Source organism: Ambystoma mexicanum, chromosome 6p (genome assembly GCF_040938575.1).
Source record: "Ambystoma mexicanum isolate Mex_15411 chromosome 6p, UKY_AmexF1_1, whole genome shotgun sequence".
Taxonomy (NCBI): domain Eukaryota; kingdom Metazoa; phylum Chordata; class Amphibia; order Caudata; family Ambystomatidae; genus Ambystoma; species Ambystoma mexicanum.
In genome coordinates, this window is record NC_090935.1 from 1379421698 (window position 1) to 1379439173 (window position 17476).

Sequence of the window (17476 nt, forward strand, 5' to 3'; positions counted from 1 at the left end):
TTACTGGAGATGTTAAGTGTTAAAAAAACAAAACAAATCTAATGTATTCAGATTGCCTGTGAAGGAATCGATAGAAGCAATTACCTGAGCCACGAATCCTTTGCGGCTTCTGCGTGCATGGTGAAACCTCTTGAGAAAGAGTGCAAGGAACTGGCGGTAGATCAGCCTCCAGCCGCTGACCACATAGGAACCTTTCCCCTGCAAGCCTTCCATGCTCCCTGCAACATAATATGGAAAAGTAGTGGTGACTTTCTGTTTTCATTTTAATTCAGTGTCCATTGCTTATTTCAAGTTACATACGTCATCATCATTATCACCATCAAGCGTCACTTCCAGATCTCTATACTACCCTGTTAAAATAGGCCCTATTGCAACATACATATATTTATTTCTCTTACAGATATGATATGATAGGTTATTTATAATGCACTTAATACGCAGAGCTCTCTAAGGGTGGATCCGGGGATCGAACCTGTGTTGCTCGCATCCTCTTCCAAGGCGAGCGCACTGCCGCTGAGCTATCCGACCGGGACAGACAAGTTCTGATAGGGTAAACAATTCTGTTGCTTTTACCTTGGAATCTACATGCCTTCTTGTTGCACCCTGCTTGCATCCCAGAACGGTACATAGAACTGCAAGTTTATTAGAGCACCCATTTTGAAACATCTGCTTATCTGGTTAGAAGTTCCAGGGTGCCTTCAAGTCAAAATGATGATACATTTCTATTCTGTCAAAAATAGCAACTTTCAATTTTCCTTATTTCCTTCCATGTAGAATTTCACTAATCAGAAGAATTATAATATTTGCAAATCACGCCATGGGAAATAACAGCATTTCAATGTGCAAAACGTGCAATCTCTTAGGAATTGTGAGAGGCAAATAAGCTTACCTACGCAAAACTCGCAAGGGCCGATTCACCCCAAAACATCTTGTAGCACATCTGACTTACTCCTGGAGGGGCACTATTTGATTCAGAATAAAGTTACTGAACCAGAAGTAAACCTGCCTTATCCAAGTTGCTGTTGCTGCTGGTGTTTCCTGGCTGACCCCGGTGCTGCCCTTGATCCCACTGGTTCACGGACTGCAGGGACACTGCTGAGAACCCAAAGTAACATGGGCTCTTCAGGACCATGTTTGCTTTTACCAATCCCCAGTACCCCACCCCCCACCCCTCACCCCCAAGCAACTCAGCAGCATCCGCTTCTCATCTTCATTGTTTCAACTTGGCGTTGCTAATACATACATTGGATGCAGTAGGTGAGGAAACTGGTGGGGAACATTTGCAGAAGTGCATCAGAGTGTGGGGCCAGAGCTACTGGCCAATGGCCACTTTCAGAAAAGTGTCTGTAGCTATAGTTAAAAATGCAAATGTATTGACAGGGAGGGGGTGGAGGTGGGCGTGAAGCTTTGGCTACGAGGAAGCACAGGCACAGGTGAGGCTTCACCATAAACATGGTGATTCTGGATTTTTTTCTACTCTTGTTTTTTTCTTGTTTTTGGTTTGCTGCACGCTCAAGACTGGAGATGGCATTTTGTTTTTACCAACAGCAAATATCAATCACCTGTTCACTGACAGTACAGACGTTTTTTGCAGTTCAGAAACTGCATTAGATTTTGTCATGGTTAATATTCAGTGATCTTTGCCTGTTGCTTATGCTTGATTATTCTTTATATCCTTAAATTCCAGGAAAGTTTTGGGCCCGATTCATGGCAATCAGCGCATTTATCCTAAAAGTCCTGCGTGCCGATAACGACCCTGTGTGAGCCGTGGAACAGGAAATAAAATGCACACCCCACGTATTCATGGATTCAAAGGTGCATTTCTAGCTCTGTGCAAGTAAAAACATTCTGCGCGAGGAACGCCCACAACACGCCACCAAGCAAACCAAAAAGCAAGCAAAATCCCACACCTGGCCAACCTTCCGTGTCTAACCTTGACCCACCATCCAGTACCCCTAAAAGAAGGCGCGCCCTCCCTTGCAAGCCCAGGCTACACCCCTCGAAAATGTATGCCTCCCTCGTAAACCAAGGCTGCACCCATGCAAAAACATGCACCTTCCTTCGCAAGCCCTGGCTGCACCCCTGCGAAAACGTGCGCCTTCCCTCACAAGCCCAGGCTGCACCCCTGCGAAAACGTGTGCCCTTCCTCTTAAGTGGTGGCATCACCCCAGTGAAATGGTGCATCTCACCTCGCATTCCCAAGGTGCACCCCTGCGAAAACGTATGACTTCCCTCGCAAGCCCAGGCTGCACCCCAGCGAAAATGCAGGCCCTCCCTCGCAAGCCCAGGCTGCACCCCAGCAAAATCACGTGCCTTACTTCGCAAGCCCAGGCTGCACCTCAGTGAAACTGCACACCTCACCTTGTAAACCCAGGCTGCACCCATGCGAAAATGCGCCTCTTCAGCTATCCCTCCTTCGTAAGTGGAGGCTACACCCCTTCCGAAAATATGAGTCCACCCCCTACATCCTAAGCACCCATTCTGCCGGCATACACCCCTACTGCACATCAAGCACTCTAGGCCAGACACCACACACTAGCCCCCTCACCTCCAACACCGCCCTAGGCAGCCCCCTCCAGTCTGGACACCATCTACCAGCCCCTCTCACTCCTGACATCACCCCAGACAGCCCCCTCCAGTTTGGACACCACCCACCAGCCTCACTCACCTCCAACATCACCCCAGGAAGCTCCCTCTACTCTGGACACCACCCACCAGCCCGCCTCACCTCTGACATCACCCCAGGCAGCCCCCTCCATTCTTGACACCACCCACCAGCCCCCTCCAGTCTGGACACCACCCACCAGCCCCCTCCAGTCCAGACACAACTCACCAGACCGCCTCACCTCTGACATCACCCCAGGCAGCCCCCTCCAGTCTGGACACCACCCACCAGCCCCTCTAATCTGGACACAACCCACCAGACACCCTCACCTCTGACATCACCCCAGGCAGACACCTCCATTCTGGACACCACCCACCTGCCCCCTCCAGTCCAGACACCACCCATCAGCCCCTCTACTCTGGACACCACCCACCATCCCTCCTCACCTCTGATATCACCCCAGGCAGCCCCCTCCATTCTTGACACCACCCACCAGCCCCCTCCAGTCTGGACACCACCCACCAGCCCCCTCCAGTCCAGACACAACTCACCAGACCGCCTCACCTCTGACATCACCCCAGGCAGCCCCCTCCAGTCTGGACACCACCCACCAGCCCCTCTAATCTGGACACAACCCACCAGACACCCTCACCTCTGACATCACCCCAGGCAGCCACCTCCATTCTGGACACCACCCACCTGCCCCCTCCAGTCCAGACACTACCCATCAGCCCCTCTACTCTGGACACCACCCACCATCCCGCCTCACCTCTGATATCACCCCAGGCAGCCCCCTCCATTCTTGACACCACCCACCAGCCCCCTCCAGTATGGACACCACCCACCAGCCCCCTCCAGTCCAGACACAACTCACCAGACCGCCTCACCTCTGGCATCACCCCAGGCAGCCCACTCCAGTCTGGACACCACCCACCAGCCCCTCTAATCTGGACACAACCCACCAGACACCCTCACCTCTGACATCACCCCAGGCAGCCACGTCCATTCTGGACACCACCCACCTGCCCCTTCCAGTCCAGACACCACCCATCAGCCCCTCTCACCTCTGACATCACCCGAGGCAGTGCCCTCCATTCTGGACACCACCCACCAGCCCCATCCGGTCTGGACACCACCCACCAGCCCCTTCAGTCTGGACACCACCCACCAGCGCCCCTCAACTCCAACATCACCCCAGGCAGCCCGCTGACAGTCTCCACAATACTAGTGCAATGTATGTCGGCAGCTCACCTGAACCTGCGTGGTCTGCCAGCACCATGAAGTGGACCACCAACATGTCCACTGCAAATACGATCGACAGGAAGCACCGGAGATCCATCTAGGACTGGAGCATCTGCTGACACACCCTGCCAGACCTTAATCTGCACACCACATACACATGTGACAAGTGAATGCAATTCCAATTGGCATGTGCATGTTGTCCAGGGCACATTGCCAAGGCATGGAAGCGCACCAACTGAATGTGTGTCCACGACAGAAGTAAACCTACTAATAAATGTGCAAGATCCACAACCAATGTGCAGGTGCGTCACAGCCTGAGCATCAGTGACCTAGGTGGAAATGGTGGCCAAATAATCCCTGTCAGGGAACAATAACATGACAGGCCCATGCATGGGTGATGGGAGGGCAGTCAGAAAGTGCATGAGTCACTGAGACAGGAAAATTATGCTGCCACACAGAAAGAGCAAACATGGCTCACTACTGCATTCCAGTGGTAGAGGTGGAGCAACACATGAGAGAAGGCACTGTGTGACTGCACATGCTGTTGGGTGTGTATGCATGAAATGGGAGTGGCAAAGCAATGACAAACTAAATGTGCAAGTGACATGACCAGGCAACTCATCCACACTGATCCCACCACCCAATGCAGCAACCACAATGGCAAATAAACTGTACAGTGAATAGAGTGTGTGAACATAGAAATCCCCAAGCATTTGAAAAGGGTACACCTGAACTACAGGGGACTTGAAATGAAAACAATGTTGAACTCTGTAAACACACATGAACCTGAGGCATGACATCCACAATCATAGCCAAACAAAAATCTAAAAACACATCCGAACATCACTGCAACTATACATGGATGTAGATCATCTTACACACACCCAAAATCTACACAACAACCACAATGATGCCAAACAACATTGATGCAGCACATGTAAATGCACTCTCAAAAATCCTGTGCAACCCCCAGTTGAATGATGTCCCACCCCCAAATATTTTGCACCAGTCAATCCCACCACCCGCAACCATCACAGCAACAGCCACAAACACACAGGCACACCACAACACACATGACATGCAATGGGGAAAGGCATTGGCTGAAATGTCACCAATGGAAGTTGCAGACACACACATTAACTGCATGTAGTGTGGAATGCAACCATACTAAATTTGTATTTACAAAAATAAAGTTGTTTAAAAAAATGAAAATGAAGATCCAAGTCGTCCATGTGCATATAAAAAAAAACAAATAACCTTACACCTAAAGAACTATATACAGGAAAAACAGGTTAGGAAAGTCATAGTAGTCCTGCAAAAAAAAAGGAAAACAATAAATGAAACCTAAACCTAAACAACTATATACAAAGGCAGCAGGCTAGTCCTCATCCCCAATATCAGCCAAGCTGTTCACCAGGACTGCGTTGCAGGCAATGTCCTCCTCTATCAGGTGGGCATCCATAGACCCCTGGATGGATTGCAGGGTGGAAAGCATGTGTTAGTCAGTCTCCTGCACCGCCCTGCAAGTGGCCCCCAGTACAGTAGCCCTCCTCCTTGCGCAAAGCAGCGCAACCTCTGGTCTGGCCACCATCACCCGGGCTTCCCGTGCCTGCTTCCTCTCTGCCATTAGCCACCTCTCATTGCCTTTGAAGACAGAAGACATAGCCCCCATCCCAGACACATGTTCCTCCTGCCCCAAAAGTGCAGCCTGAATGGTGTATGCTCTATAACTGAAAACCTCCTCCTTGTTGCCACCTGCTGTCACTGTGCACAGTGCATTCTGCATTTCTACGCTCTCCGACTTTATGATGCTTGTTGGGGTGTTCTGCACCTGCACTGCTCCTAGATGCTTGCTGTCCCTCCATTGCCTGGAACCCTGGGTAGGCACAGTGACTACCTTTGCTGCTGTGCCTGGGACTCCTACCACGGGCAGGGATGTGCGCTTAACCATTTGGCGCATTGTGGGTGGGACTGGTGCACAGGGGGCCCTGCTGGTATGTTGGCCGGAAGGCACCCTGGAGGATGACTGGTGCACAGAGGAGGAAGATATGGAGGTGGTTGCAGCAATGGACAGCCCATGGAGTCCACCAGGGAACAGACCTACTGCAAGCAAGGCCATGATGTGGTACAGCTCATTGTGATCATTTGCAAGCATACTATGAGTAGCCTTCACATAATCACGAATGACACCTGTCTGCCTCGTCAACCCGGCCATCAGGGGCAGCACATGATCCTGGATGAAAGGAGGTGTCGGTTTGGGTGGAGGCATCCTGGCAGGTACACATTGCTGCATTCGATGGCCCAGGGACAGGATTTTGCACAGGAACCTCCATGGTGGCTTGCACAGCCTCATGCCCCAGGGACAGGACTGCAGCAAGCATGCCCACCTCAACACCCCCACCTGGCCCATTGGGCTGGGCTGCAACTGCCACCTCCTCCACCTCTCCGTCCGTCAACCTGGATGACTCTGGGGCATCTTCCACCATGGTTGGCACCTGTTTGGCATCACCTGGCCCCACCGCTGCTGAGGAGTCCCCTCCCACCTTCACCTTCTTGGACTCACCCCCAGTAGCCATGCCCAATGTCACCGGCACTGCCGCAGTCACATTGCTCCCGAAGATGAGCAGGCATGGGGGCATGGCTGGGGCCTGCGCCTCTGTCTGGTGGAGTCATCCCAGCATCCATGCTCCACAGCAACACTTCCACCTCTTCATCCGATGCAACTGTGGAAAAGTAGACACAGAACAGCAGCAGCAGTGTACTCCACTAAAGCTGGTGTGGCATCACCAACATTCACAGGAACCTGACTTGTCAAAGGAACAACCATCAACCTCCACACCCATACACATGGACATGCAATCCACATCCATGCAGACACAACAACCCAGGCACATTGTGAAAGAAATAGATGACAGATCCCCATGTCAACGCAGCACAATATGGCCATCGCACAGACACATACCAAGGTGAATCACATGACCTAGGGGAAGGTCGACCTGACCCAACTGCAACTGGATGCACATCCATGGGAGGCATAGCACATGGGTGGGCTGGGAGCTAACTGGAATCACGTACATACGTAAAGCATTGGAGCACAGAAGTGGCGGGCCACCACTGTGGACACACTGTGTGCAAGACACACAGTTGAATCATGGCCACCAGTAGACAACCATACAGGCACCACTCCCAGCATGGCCATGCAGACACCTGCCCGGCCATCACTCCACACCATCATATCAAACTACATGCCACTGTCACAACCAAGCAATTATACACACATGCATCAATTGCACATTCACATGTGAGCATGCCATAGCACCAAGCACATACACATGTCATGTTGACACATCAACTATGAGTTCCCAAGCAGCGCCTTGACCAATAACATCAGAGTCCTTGGAACTGCAATGCCTCGACGTGACTAAGCTACACATCCGAATGCTCATGTTGCAACCAGGCGTGAGTGATGCCCAGTCACACATTCCCATTGTGGGCACATACACATGAGCATCATGCATGCACATGACCTGGACAACACTACCTGAATTTTCACACTTGCCATCCTGGCATGTCTCATACACAAGTAACATTGCAAGTGCATGGTCTGCAATACAGCACTACAACACACAATGCAGGTAAGAGCACATTTCAAAAGCAAAGTTGTCTGAATGCACACATGAGGAGCAATGTCTGGGGCATGCATGCAGACATCCCTCTCAGAAACATGCTTGCTGCAAGCATAAGGGGGTCACTGCCAGCATGCAGCCACATGCATAACACACATTCACTGTAGAGCAGTGCACCACATGCCTACTCACCAGTCGACTTTAGATATTGTCGTAATTTGCAGACCTGGGAATGCAGCGCCGGATAAAACCTCTCCAGGACCCACATGCTGTTGCCCAACAGCCTGCACCTGCATGCACGGTGCCCCTCCGTGATAGCACTGACCGTGTTGTAGCGCAGTGCCTTGCAATGGTCCCGGATTTCAGATCCTCCCAGCGCTTACGGACAGTTTTGACTGTGTGGACTGCCACCCCCTCCACGTGGATGGTATCCGTGATCTCGTCCCAGATCTGCTGACCTCCTTCCTTGCCATGTTGTATCACTGGGTTGAAGAGGGCGTCATGGTGCTCCAGGACCTTCACCACCAGGATGTGAACTTCACTGGCACTGAAATTGACAGTCCTCTGCCTTGCTACCTATGGGGTTGGCACTCTGGTCAGATGATGATGGTGCTGACATGCCAACCCCCAAGGCAGTTGTGGGTGGGCAAGGTGGTCCTGGAGATGGGCTGTGGAGCGGTGATTGTGGAATGGCGCAGTGGGAGCCTAACAAAGCAGCTCAGGTGGTCACGGGGCCGGAGACAGGAGCATAGCCAATGGCTGAACAGCAGGCACTCCAAGCGCAGTGCAGGTGGGCAGCAGGCACACACACTGTACAGGCAGCAGCAGATGGCAAGGTTGGAGGCAACACAGGGCAAGTGGAGGCACATACAATGACATGGAAGCAGGAATGTGGGTCTTCTGTATTTCACAAGAAAGGCAGCTGGAAACAGAGTGAAGGGACTTTGTGCGTGAAAACGTAAAAACTGAGAAAATCGTGGGCACATGAAAACAGAGAAAGGCCCTCAGCACGTAACTTACGTGACATGCGATACGTGCAGGTGTTGACCACGCCATAGTCGGGAATACATAAGGACATGCAAAAACAACTCTAAACGTGCATGTGAAGGGGAGGAGACAGACAAGTGTAGTACACGCATTTTTTGGGGTGCCATGCATTCCGTTCACTTCAGGTACCATACTTAATTCTTATTTTGTGGGGGCTTTGCCTCTGCCCACACGCGCATTTACTTTTGTTTTTTGTAGACTAAAGGTGAGTCGCATACGCATTTTTTTCATTTCTGGGCACCCCTGTGTATCCGGTACCAGTATTTCTATATTTCTTGTAGCTTTCTGTATTTCGCGAACGTATTTTTGTGTTGGTGGGCACCACTAAGTATCGTGTATCGCTTTTTTCTTACTTTGGTATCTATCCTGGCATTGCGTATGTATTTTTTTTGTTTTCTGGGTGTTACGCGTACCATAGTATCCACATCTGGGGTACATTTGACCCTTACTCGACCACAGAACTACATGTCACATCACATAGACTGCCCCCTCACTCATATTGCCCAGGACAATAACTTTGTATGCCTTCCATATTTCAGTTATGCCTGTGACATCAGTGGAAAGGCCCCAAGAGGGAAAGGGGGCGGACGTGGTCGGGGAAAGGGACATGCTGTGGAATCAGATGCCCAAGCCGCAGAGGGTCAGGGACGTGCTGTGGAAGCAGCTGACCAAGACACAGGGACATCGCGTATGTATTTTTTTGTTTTCTGGGTGCCTGTGCATTACATGTACCGTACTATCCACATCTGGGGTACATTTGAGCCTTGCTGGACCACAGAACTACATCTCACATCACATAGACTGCCCCCTCACTCATATTGCCCAGGATAATCACTTGGTATGCCTTTCATATTTCAGTTATGCCTGTGACATCACTGGAAAGGCCCCAAGAGTGAAAAGGGTCAGATGGGGCAGGGGAAAGGGACGTTCTGTGGAAGCAGATGCCCAAGCCGCAGAGGGTCAGGGACATGCTGGGGAAGCAGCTACCCAAGCCCCAGGGGGTCAAGGATGTGCTGTGAAAGCAGCTGCCCCAGCCCAATAGGGGCGCACCTGAGCAAGTCCCAGAAAGTCCTGCTTTGCTGCGGAAAATCCTGCTCCTGGATCTACTTTGACTCTGCATCGCTTTGTTTTACTCTGCAAACTACCTTCCCCACAAGGCTGTGTGAACGCCGTAAAGGGGAAGTGCCTATATAATTGTGAGCCCACGCGTACTGCGCGCGCGCATCCGAGCAAGTCCCAGAAATTCCTGCTTTGCCGTGGAAAATCCTGCTCCTGGATCTACTTTGACTCTGCTTCGCTTCGTTTTACTCTGCAAACTACCTTCCCCACAAGGTGAACAAGGAATCTCCTTGTTAAGGACTTCATTAAGGACTTTATAACCATCACAATGTGGTAAACACTGTTACTTATATTGTGCTTTTGATTTGTTTAGGCTGTGTGAACATCATAAAGGGGGAGTGCCTATATAATTGTGAGCCTGCGCGCCCCACGCATGCGCCCCCTAGCAAATCCCAGAAAGTCCTGCTTGGCCCCTTAGCCGCGGTGCTGTGTTCCGCGGGCTGGACTTATATTTGACTGCATTTGTCATATTATTTTTCCAACTGTTTTAATAATTTACCTACGGTCTCAGCAGCTAGCTTCGTTTGAATTCCGTTGGATCGTGTGGATTCTCTCCTTTTGCATACTAGGTGTGCACATAAGGCATGTGACAACACAATCAAATGTTACATCGCCTTTACACTTTAAAATCAAGCATGCCGGACTCCACAGACGTGCTGACACATATGCCAACATTGGCTGCTAAAGAAAAAACCTTAATTTCCAGAACCTCAAAACAAAAAAATCCATCACCCTTACCCCAATCCTCAGAACACCACTCTCAAACAGAGACATCCACTCCTTTTGTGCTAAACGAAAGCAATGTATGGCGGATGAACCACCATCTGTAGAGGCACCATCTCCGTGAGTACAAACAGTTTGGCACTACTACCTTTGTCCACGACTGAATCAGGCAAAGAGATGATCTTGCCTAGTGTCTCCGACCTTACTATTTAGACAATTGCTCAAACACCATATAAGCATGTAAGCAGTGACAAACAATTGTCACCTTTGAATGAAAGCACAGGAATATTGTCAGATTTGCCAGATTTGTCAAATATATCTATACATGTGAGTTCAGGCAAATTGAGCAGCATACATGGTGATCCCAGTAATGATGACGCGGCTGTGGTCTCAATGGAAGCGTCCATTCATTCCATTGTTGACTCATTTTTACAACCAACACCACGTCGTCGTCTGCCGATTAATAATACTTTTAATCCATCAGAAAATCTTGCACTCATAGAAATCAATCTGGCGGCTGTAAACACCACTCTAGCTAGTTTGTTCAAACTGTTTGAGTGTCTTGACTCAAAGATCACTCAACAATCCAGTCAGGTACAGCACATACTTGACTGGATTGTCAAATTACCAGTGGAATCTTGTCCCCCCAAGAATAGTGGCAATAGGAGCGCAAATGAAGGAGCACACGGTTCATCATCTGTGATGAGAGATTCCAGAAGTGGGAATTCAACCACTTCGGTGTTGCCCTCATTTGCAAACATTATTTGTCCTGTTGAACAACCAATACCTGAAGACATTAATTTGAATGACTAATGGATTAGTCTGGACAGGAGTGTTAAAAAAAAACTTGTTCTAATGGTACAGTGGTTTGCACTGATATTGACCCTCAAAACATGATTCGCACAATTCGTCTGAAACGAAGTGTGCCAAAGACAAAGGCAGTCCCGCGGAAGCGGCTGCGACCGTCTCGGCTTGATCAGTCGATTCCGCAAACCTTGCCCACAATTCAATTAACTGAACAACCACACCTATCAGCTCCTTCACAAGCCCTTGTCCCTCCGATATCTATTTCAATGATACCCCAAGCATCAGTAGCAATAGTGGCTAGTCCTCAAGTGGTGGAGCTAGCTCCTGTATATAAACAAACTTTGATAAACTATGCCCCCCTTACCAAGATTGTGGACTTGATTGAGAATTCAGCAGCTGAGGTGCAAACATCAGTGCGACCCAGCCAACATCCTGCTGCTGAACCCCAATCAACCAGACACCTGGAAGTGGAGTTGGGGCGTAATAATTTGAATGAAATTGCTGAAGAACATGCCTTACAAGATCGCATGAACTCAAGAAAAGCAGCGGTCGACGCTTATTTAATCCAACTTGTATCACAAGCCCTTATGACCAAACCTCCATCTTCGAGTGCGGTCGAAGATGCCACTAAAACACGAAATGTTATCTGTCCCAAAACAAAAGTAGTAATGGTGGACTCTAAACAATCTAATGAGCTCCAACGACCTCCAAGTACATCCTGCTCTAGAGTCAAAATGATTCTACCTTTCCAGCCAAATAAGCATGTAAACAAAAATGATACTATTAGATCAAGTCGGCAGGCGCACAGGAACACCTTTGCAAATTGTCACTCACTGTTAAATGTAGAGATGCGCCTTTTGAAAAATATGAGTTATGCAGAACGAGTATACTAAACATGTTTGGTGACGTAAACAATTTACAGGATATAGCTTCGAGTTATATTGATCAAATTGAATTTGTCTGTGACCGGAATTTATCCATTGTGCAATTATGGATCAAGTCAGGGTTAATCTTGAATTCAATTTGAAAATCTGGAGCTGTTCAAGATGGGGTTCCTGGTAGCTCAGGACCCCAAACGTTTAGTTGAAGAAAGGAGGTTATCTCTTGAGCACAAACAGAGTCCGATGCCAGAATCACAATGCCATTCCGTTTGTTTATGTTCATACTGTGGTCCCACCGCAATACCTCAATATGAGAAAGTGAATGCTGTACAAGCATAACCATTAACTGAAAATACTCTAAATGTTTACTCACTAGAGAGCTGGAATACCAGGGGTCATACTCATTTGCAATGGGGTTCAAATCAGTCCATTAATCAATATGATATGGTGGCACTTCAAGAGACCTGGTTACAGGTAACCCCCTTATGGGATAATCATGATGTTATTGTACTACCAGCTCTGATGGCCTCAAGAGGGAGACCCACGTCAGGCCTGCTGGTGGCGGTAAAAACAAGCAAAGGGTTGCATATCAACAAGTGGGCTTCACCAAACAATTTAACTCAATTGCTTAAACTAACTCACTCTTCCCAATCTCTGGCTTTAATCAACCTATACCGAAATCCGATTGACATTCCAGATGACACCTTCTACAAAGACCTATCAAGTGTCCTAGAACTTGTTTCCCAAGATCAGACTATTACAGCAACCATGGTGGTTGGGGACCTGAATCTTGACTGCCTGCGCCTTAAAAAAGCATCAAAAGCGCATGCCAGGGAGAGGTGGATCAGATTTGCCTTAGACCATAATTTATGCATGGAAAATGGATCCTTAGTGGGAGACATCCCTCCCCACTAAACGTGGGAAAGAGGATCGTCTAACTCAATTTTATATTATATTTTTTTTCTGAAACCCTCTTTCATAAGGCCTCCAGATTTGAAATAATAAAGCAGTCAGCCAGTGACCTTCATATATTAACACTATTTTGGCAGTGGGACCATGAGCAGTCTATGTCTAATTTACATTTGGCCCTTCAGAATTTATGGGTCAATAATGCAAAAACCCATTTCAAATGGTCTAATAAATCACTTGATGCCATGAATAAAGCTACGCAAAATTTGAGTGAGACGGAATCTGACTCCTATGTAGAGATGTTGACCTCCTTTCAGAATATGCAGCTTATAAAAGGCTCACATCATCTTACACACAAGCACAGATTTGATCCATGTGTACAACAAGCTAAAAGTGCCTATAGGAAAGAGCTGAGATTAATCTCTAGATTGTCACCAAGCAAACGAGATCAAGCTCGAAAAATGACTAAATGTCGATATCGAAATTGGGTTCGTGCAGGGAAGGCTAAACTTTTTCAAGTTGATAGAGAAGCCTTCATGCAATCAATATATAACAAAAACTCTATTCAAGTGTGGGCCTTACTCAATAAAATCTCTAGTCAAACACAAGTGATTGTCCAACTGAGTGGAGTTTCGGAAGCCCAATGGCTTGATCATTTTTCACATCTTCATGCTGACGTGAGCTTTGACAATTATAGGTATGAGAATTCAGCCATAAAGGTTTGGCAGTTGGAATGTTCATGGAATTAATAGAAGAACTCAAATCGTCATCCTCACGTGCTGCAGGACCAGATGGCTTGAGCAACTTCATGTTTAAGCAAAACCCATTGAAATGGGCGCGCATCCTTAACAATGATTTCCAACAAACTGTAGGCTCCAAAAAAATTCCGACCTTGTGGAAATCATCCCTGATTGTTCCAATCTTTAAGAAGGGTGATCGGGGTGCCCCGTCAAGCTATCGACCAATTGCTCTGCTTAATGCCCCGGGAAAGGTCTTCTCTAGATTAGTCCTGAGAGACTTTTCCCGGTGGACACAAGCATATAATCACTGTGATCCAAATCAAACAGGCTTTGTTGCTGGATTGGGAACCGCAGTCAGTCTTCTAATTCTTAATGTTTTAAAATCTCAGTCACAATTGATCAAACAACCGATTTATTTAGCCTTTGTCGATTTACACTCGGCCTTTGACTTGGTTTCACGAGTTAAGCTGATGGAGAAACTGACATCTGCGAACTGCCCAGCCACTTTATGCGACATCATTTATGCTTTACACTCAATGACCTCCATAAAGGTCAGGTTATCCATTATAGACCTTTTGTCTGCAGCAATTCCCATGTCAAGGGGGCTGAAGCAGGGATGTATCCCGCTTCAGCCCTCTTTAATTTCCTTATACATGACATGATGCAAGTTTTTCTACAGGTCTGTTCTGATTCACCGAAAATGAACAGTGTGATAATCAAAGCTCTATGGCATGCGGATAACCTGGTGTTAGTCTCTAAAACTCTGTTAGGTCTGAAATTACTTCTTTCCGCCCTGAGTGCCTATCTGGACAACAATGAATTGGTCATCAATCTAAAGAAAACACAGATAGTCATATATGCTCCTAGACTAACAAATAGGGCTTTAATGCATTGTAAGATTAAGGATGTGACTGTGAAAGTTGTACCAACCTACCTTTACCTCGGTATCCTATTTGATGGCATGCAAGTTGAATCGCATCTAAAGACGATAGATCACAAACTAACGTCAGCCATATCGCAGACACGGTTAGTCCTATATAAATATGGCAAATTTATGATCAAACCAGCCATTATGTATTGGCAACAGAAAGTTTTACGGACGATTCTTTATAATCTGGAAACCAAAAATATAGTCTTGTCATCATTCCTAAATAAATTAGAGGCGAAATTTTGGAGGGGAGTTCGTCATCTTCCCCAATGTGTACCTGGACCATGGCTGCCACATGTGTTGGGTCTTACCTCTTTGGCTGTCGAATACAACTGGCCGTTATGTGCCTTGTTCCGCAAATGTTTAAACTATACCAGAACTATACCAGAACTGATAATATATTAGCAACTTTGTCAGTCTATATGCTGTCGTCATCACATGCATTTGTTAGATCATGGTCAACTTGCATGCTTAAGATTTTGGCAAGGGCGGATGTAACCATGGATAAACTCATTATGAATCCGGACCTCAGTATAAAGATTTTCATGCCATTGCGTTTGAACAGAAAAAAAACGTAAAGAACTAGCACCATATCTATGCAGAGCACGGTCTCCGCAGTTGAGATCATCAATCTTACGTTTGAGATTCAACCTGTTCACAACACGAGACATCTTGGCAAAAAGGAGTTTTATTAATGCAGAAGAACATTTTTGTAGATTCTGTGTGAATGTCTCCGTTAGAGAAAGCCTTAAACATTTAATAGTCGAATGCCCAGCACTAATGGACCTGAGAGTTAAGTGTTTCTGGAGACATATGACATATTTTGGTCTGATGTTGCCAGAAAACCGATGGCCAACCATTTGTCATCTAAAGCTATGAGTATCCGAATTACAACTTTATAAACACTTTAAATTTAGGTGTTGCATTTGCTCTTGTGGTACCATAGGGCTGCCGTGTTGATAGCGGGCTTTAGGAGGATCTTGTGTGATAAGACATTGCATATCATGCATTGTGGTTGATTATTTCATCTCTCTATAATTGCAGTGTCATGATAGTCTCCAGTAAGAGCACCTTGAATGTTTACATGTCTCTTGTACATTTTATTATTGTATATGGAGTGGTTATCATTTATGATCCTCATTTTACGTTTCACATGTTCATATGCTCAATTTGTTTTATAACAGTTGTGCTGAGTTTTGTGATCAATCTACGGCAGCCCATTCCATTTCTTTTATTTTCTCTTACCTATTTTATCCGTCTCCCTGCATTTCTGGGTGCTCAGTAACTACTGTGTAAACATTGTTTTGTAGAGTTGTAAAAAATGTAGAAATGCAATTGAATTGTTTTTGAAAAAGTTGATTTTACTCAGCTAAATTCAATAAAAAAGAAATAGGGTTAGGGATGTGCTGTGGAAGCAGCTGACCAAGCCCAAAACGGTAAGGGACGTGCTGTGGAAGAAGCTGCCCCAGCCCAAAGGGTAAGGGACGTGCTGTGGAAGCAGCTTCCCAAGCTCCAGGGTGTCAGGGGCGTGCTGTGGAAGCAGCTGCTCTAGCCCCAGGGTGTCATGCCATGCCCCTGGCCACTTATGGTTTGGCATCTGGACCCTAAAGTGGTCCCAGCCACACAGGGGTGGTACCAACACCTTGTGCCACTCTTGGCAAGAAGGACAAGCCTGCACCTCAGGAACAGGCTCAACCCCATAACACAGCACAGGACACTAGCATTTTGAGGAAAAAGAACTTCCATGATGAAGAACTCCAGATACTCATGCACTACGTGAGTATTCACCACCGTGACAAGTGCCTGCATTGGGGAGCACATATACAACTGCTCATCGTATGGTACATTGGTAGCAAGTTACGGATGAGATCAATGCCTTGGGGTTTGAGAAGCGCTCTGCTGCACAGGCAGTGAAGCGCTGGAATGATCTCATCCATCACACCAAGTACAAGCTGAGTGTCAACCTGGCCTCTGGTATGACACCTGGAGGGGGATCACCAGAGGAGGAGGAGCTGACACAGCATGACGAGGCCTGGGAAATTATGATGATAAGCCCGGTGAGTGACCAACATGTGGCTCCTGAGTATTTGAAGTAATGCATCACCAAGATGTATAATTGTTTTGCACATCTGGCTACATTGTAATGACTGCCCTGGGTGAACCATGTCATGTGGTGGACTGACTCCTATCCAGTGGACACAATAGTGGATACAAACCATGTGCTGTACATCAGTGGAACATGTCTGTGTGACACTACTCATTCCCCACAAATATTCCCCCAACAACTGCAACATGATACCACAACATACACAGTTGTTTGCTGCATGCTTGATGTGAGTGAATCTCCTCTGTTAGACATGTGCATGTCTCCTAAATCCTACTTACACTTCATGTTATGCAGGGTATTGAATCTCATTTCACACATGTACGTATGTGCTGCCTTGCCACATAGACCATCCAAGCTGACACACAGCACACCTTACGGCGTGCTATGAGTGACTGTGCATATGTTCAGACTGTACACATCACTCCTGCCCCAATGGAAATGGCTCCAAAGGCAAATCGTTGTGATGCCTGCCCCCTGTTACCCTCCCACACTCAGCCCACACTCTCTGGGCCCTCACCCGTCTCCCTCTTGTGGGTCACTGTATCTTGTTCCTATCTACAACTCCATTAACTTACTCTCCACTTCACAGATCTTGTCTAGGTGGTTCTTCTACAGCCATACATCACCTGGGACTATTTCCTGTTTCCCATACTTACGGCATGTTCTCATTGTCTCCAGTCCCAAGACACCACTGGTGTGGCATGTGATGGCTGCGGCCTTGTGTGTGGATATGTTTGGACTA

The 17476-nt window shown here is 47.5% G+C and overlaps 1 protein-coding gene across 2 annotated transcripts in view; it reads right to left on the reverse strand.

The window, feature by feature from the left end:
• LOC138510440 (phospholipid-transporting ATPase ABCA1-like) overlaps nt 1-17476 on the reverse strand; it is a 2356352-nt gene that overhangs the window by 864320 nt on the left and 1474556 nt on the right. For both annotated transcript variants that reach the window (XM_069626098.1, XM_069626099.1), the window contains exon 28: nt 85-218. In XM_069626098.1, the coding sequence (XP_069482199.1) occupies nt 85-218 (134 nt within the window). The remainder of the gene's footprint in view (nt 1-84; nt 219-17476) is intronic.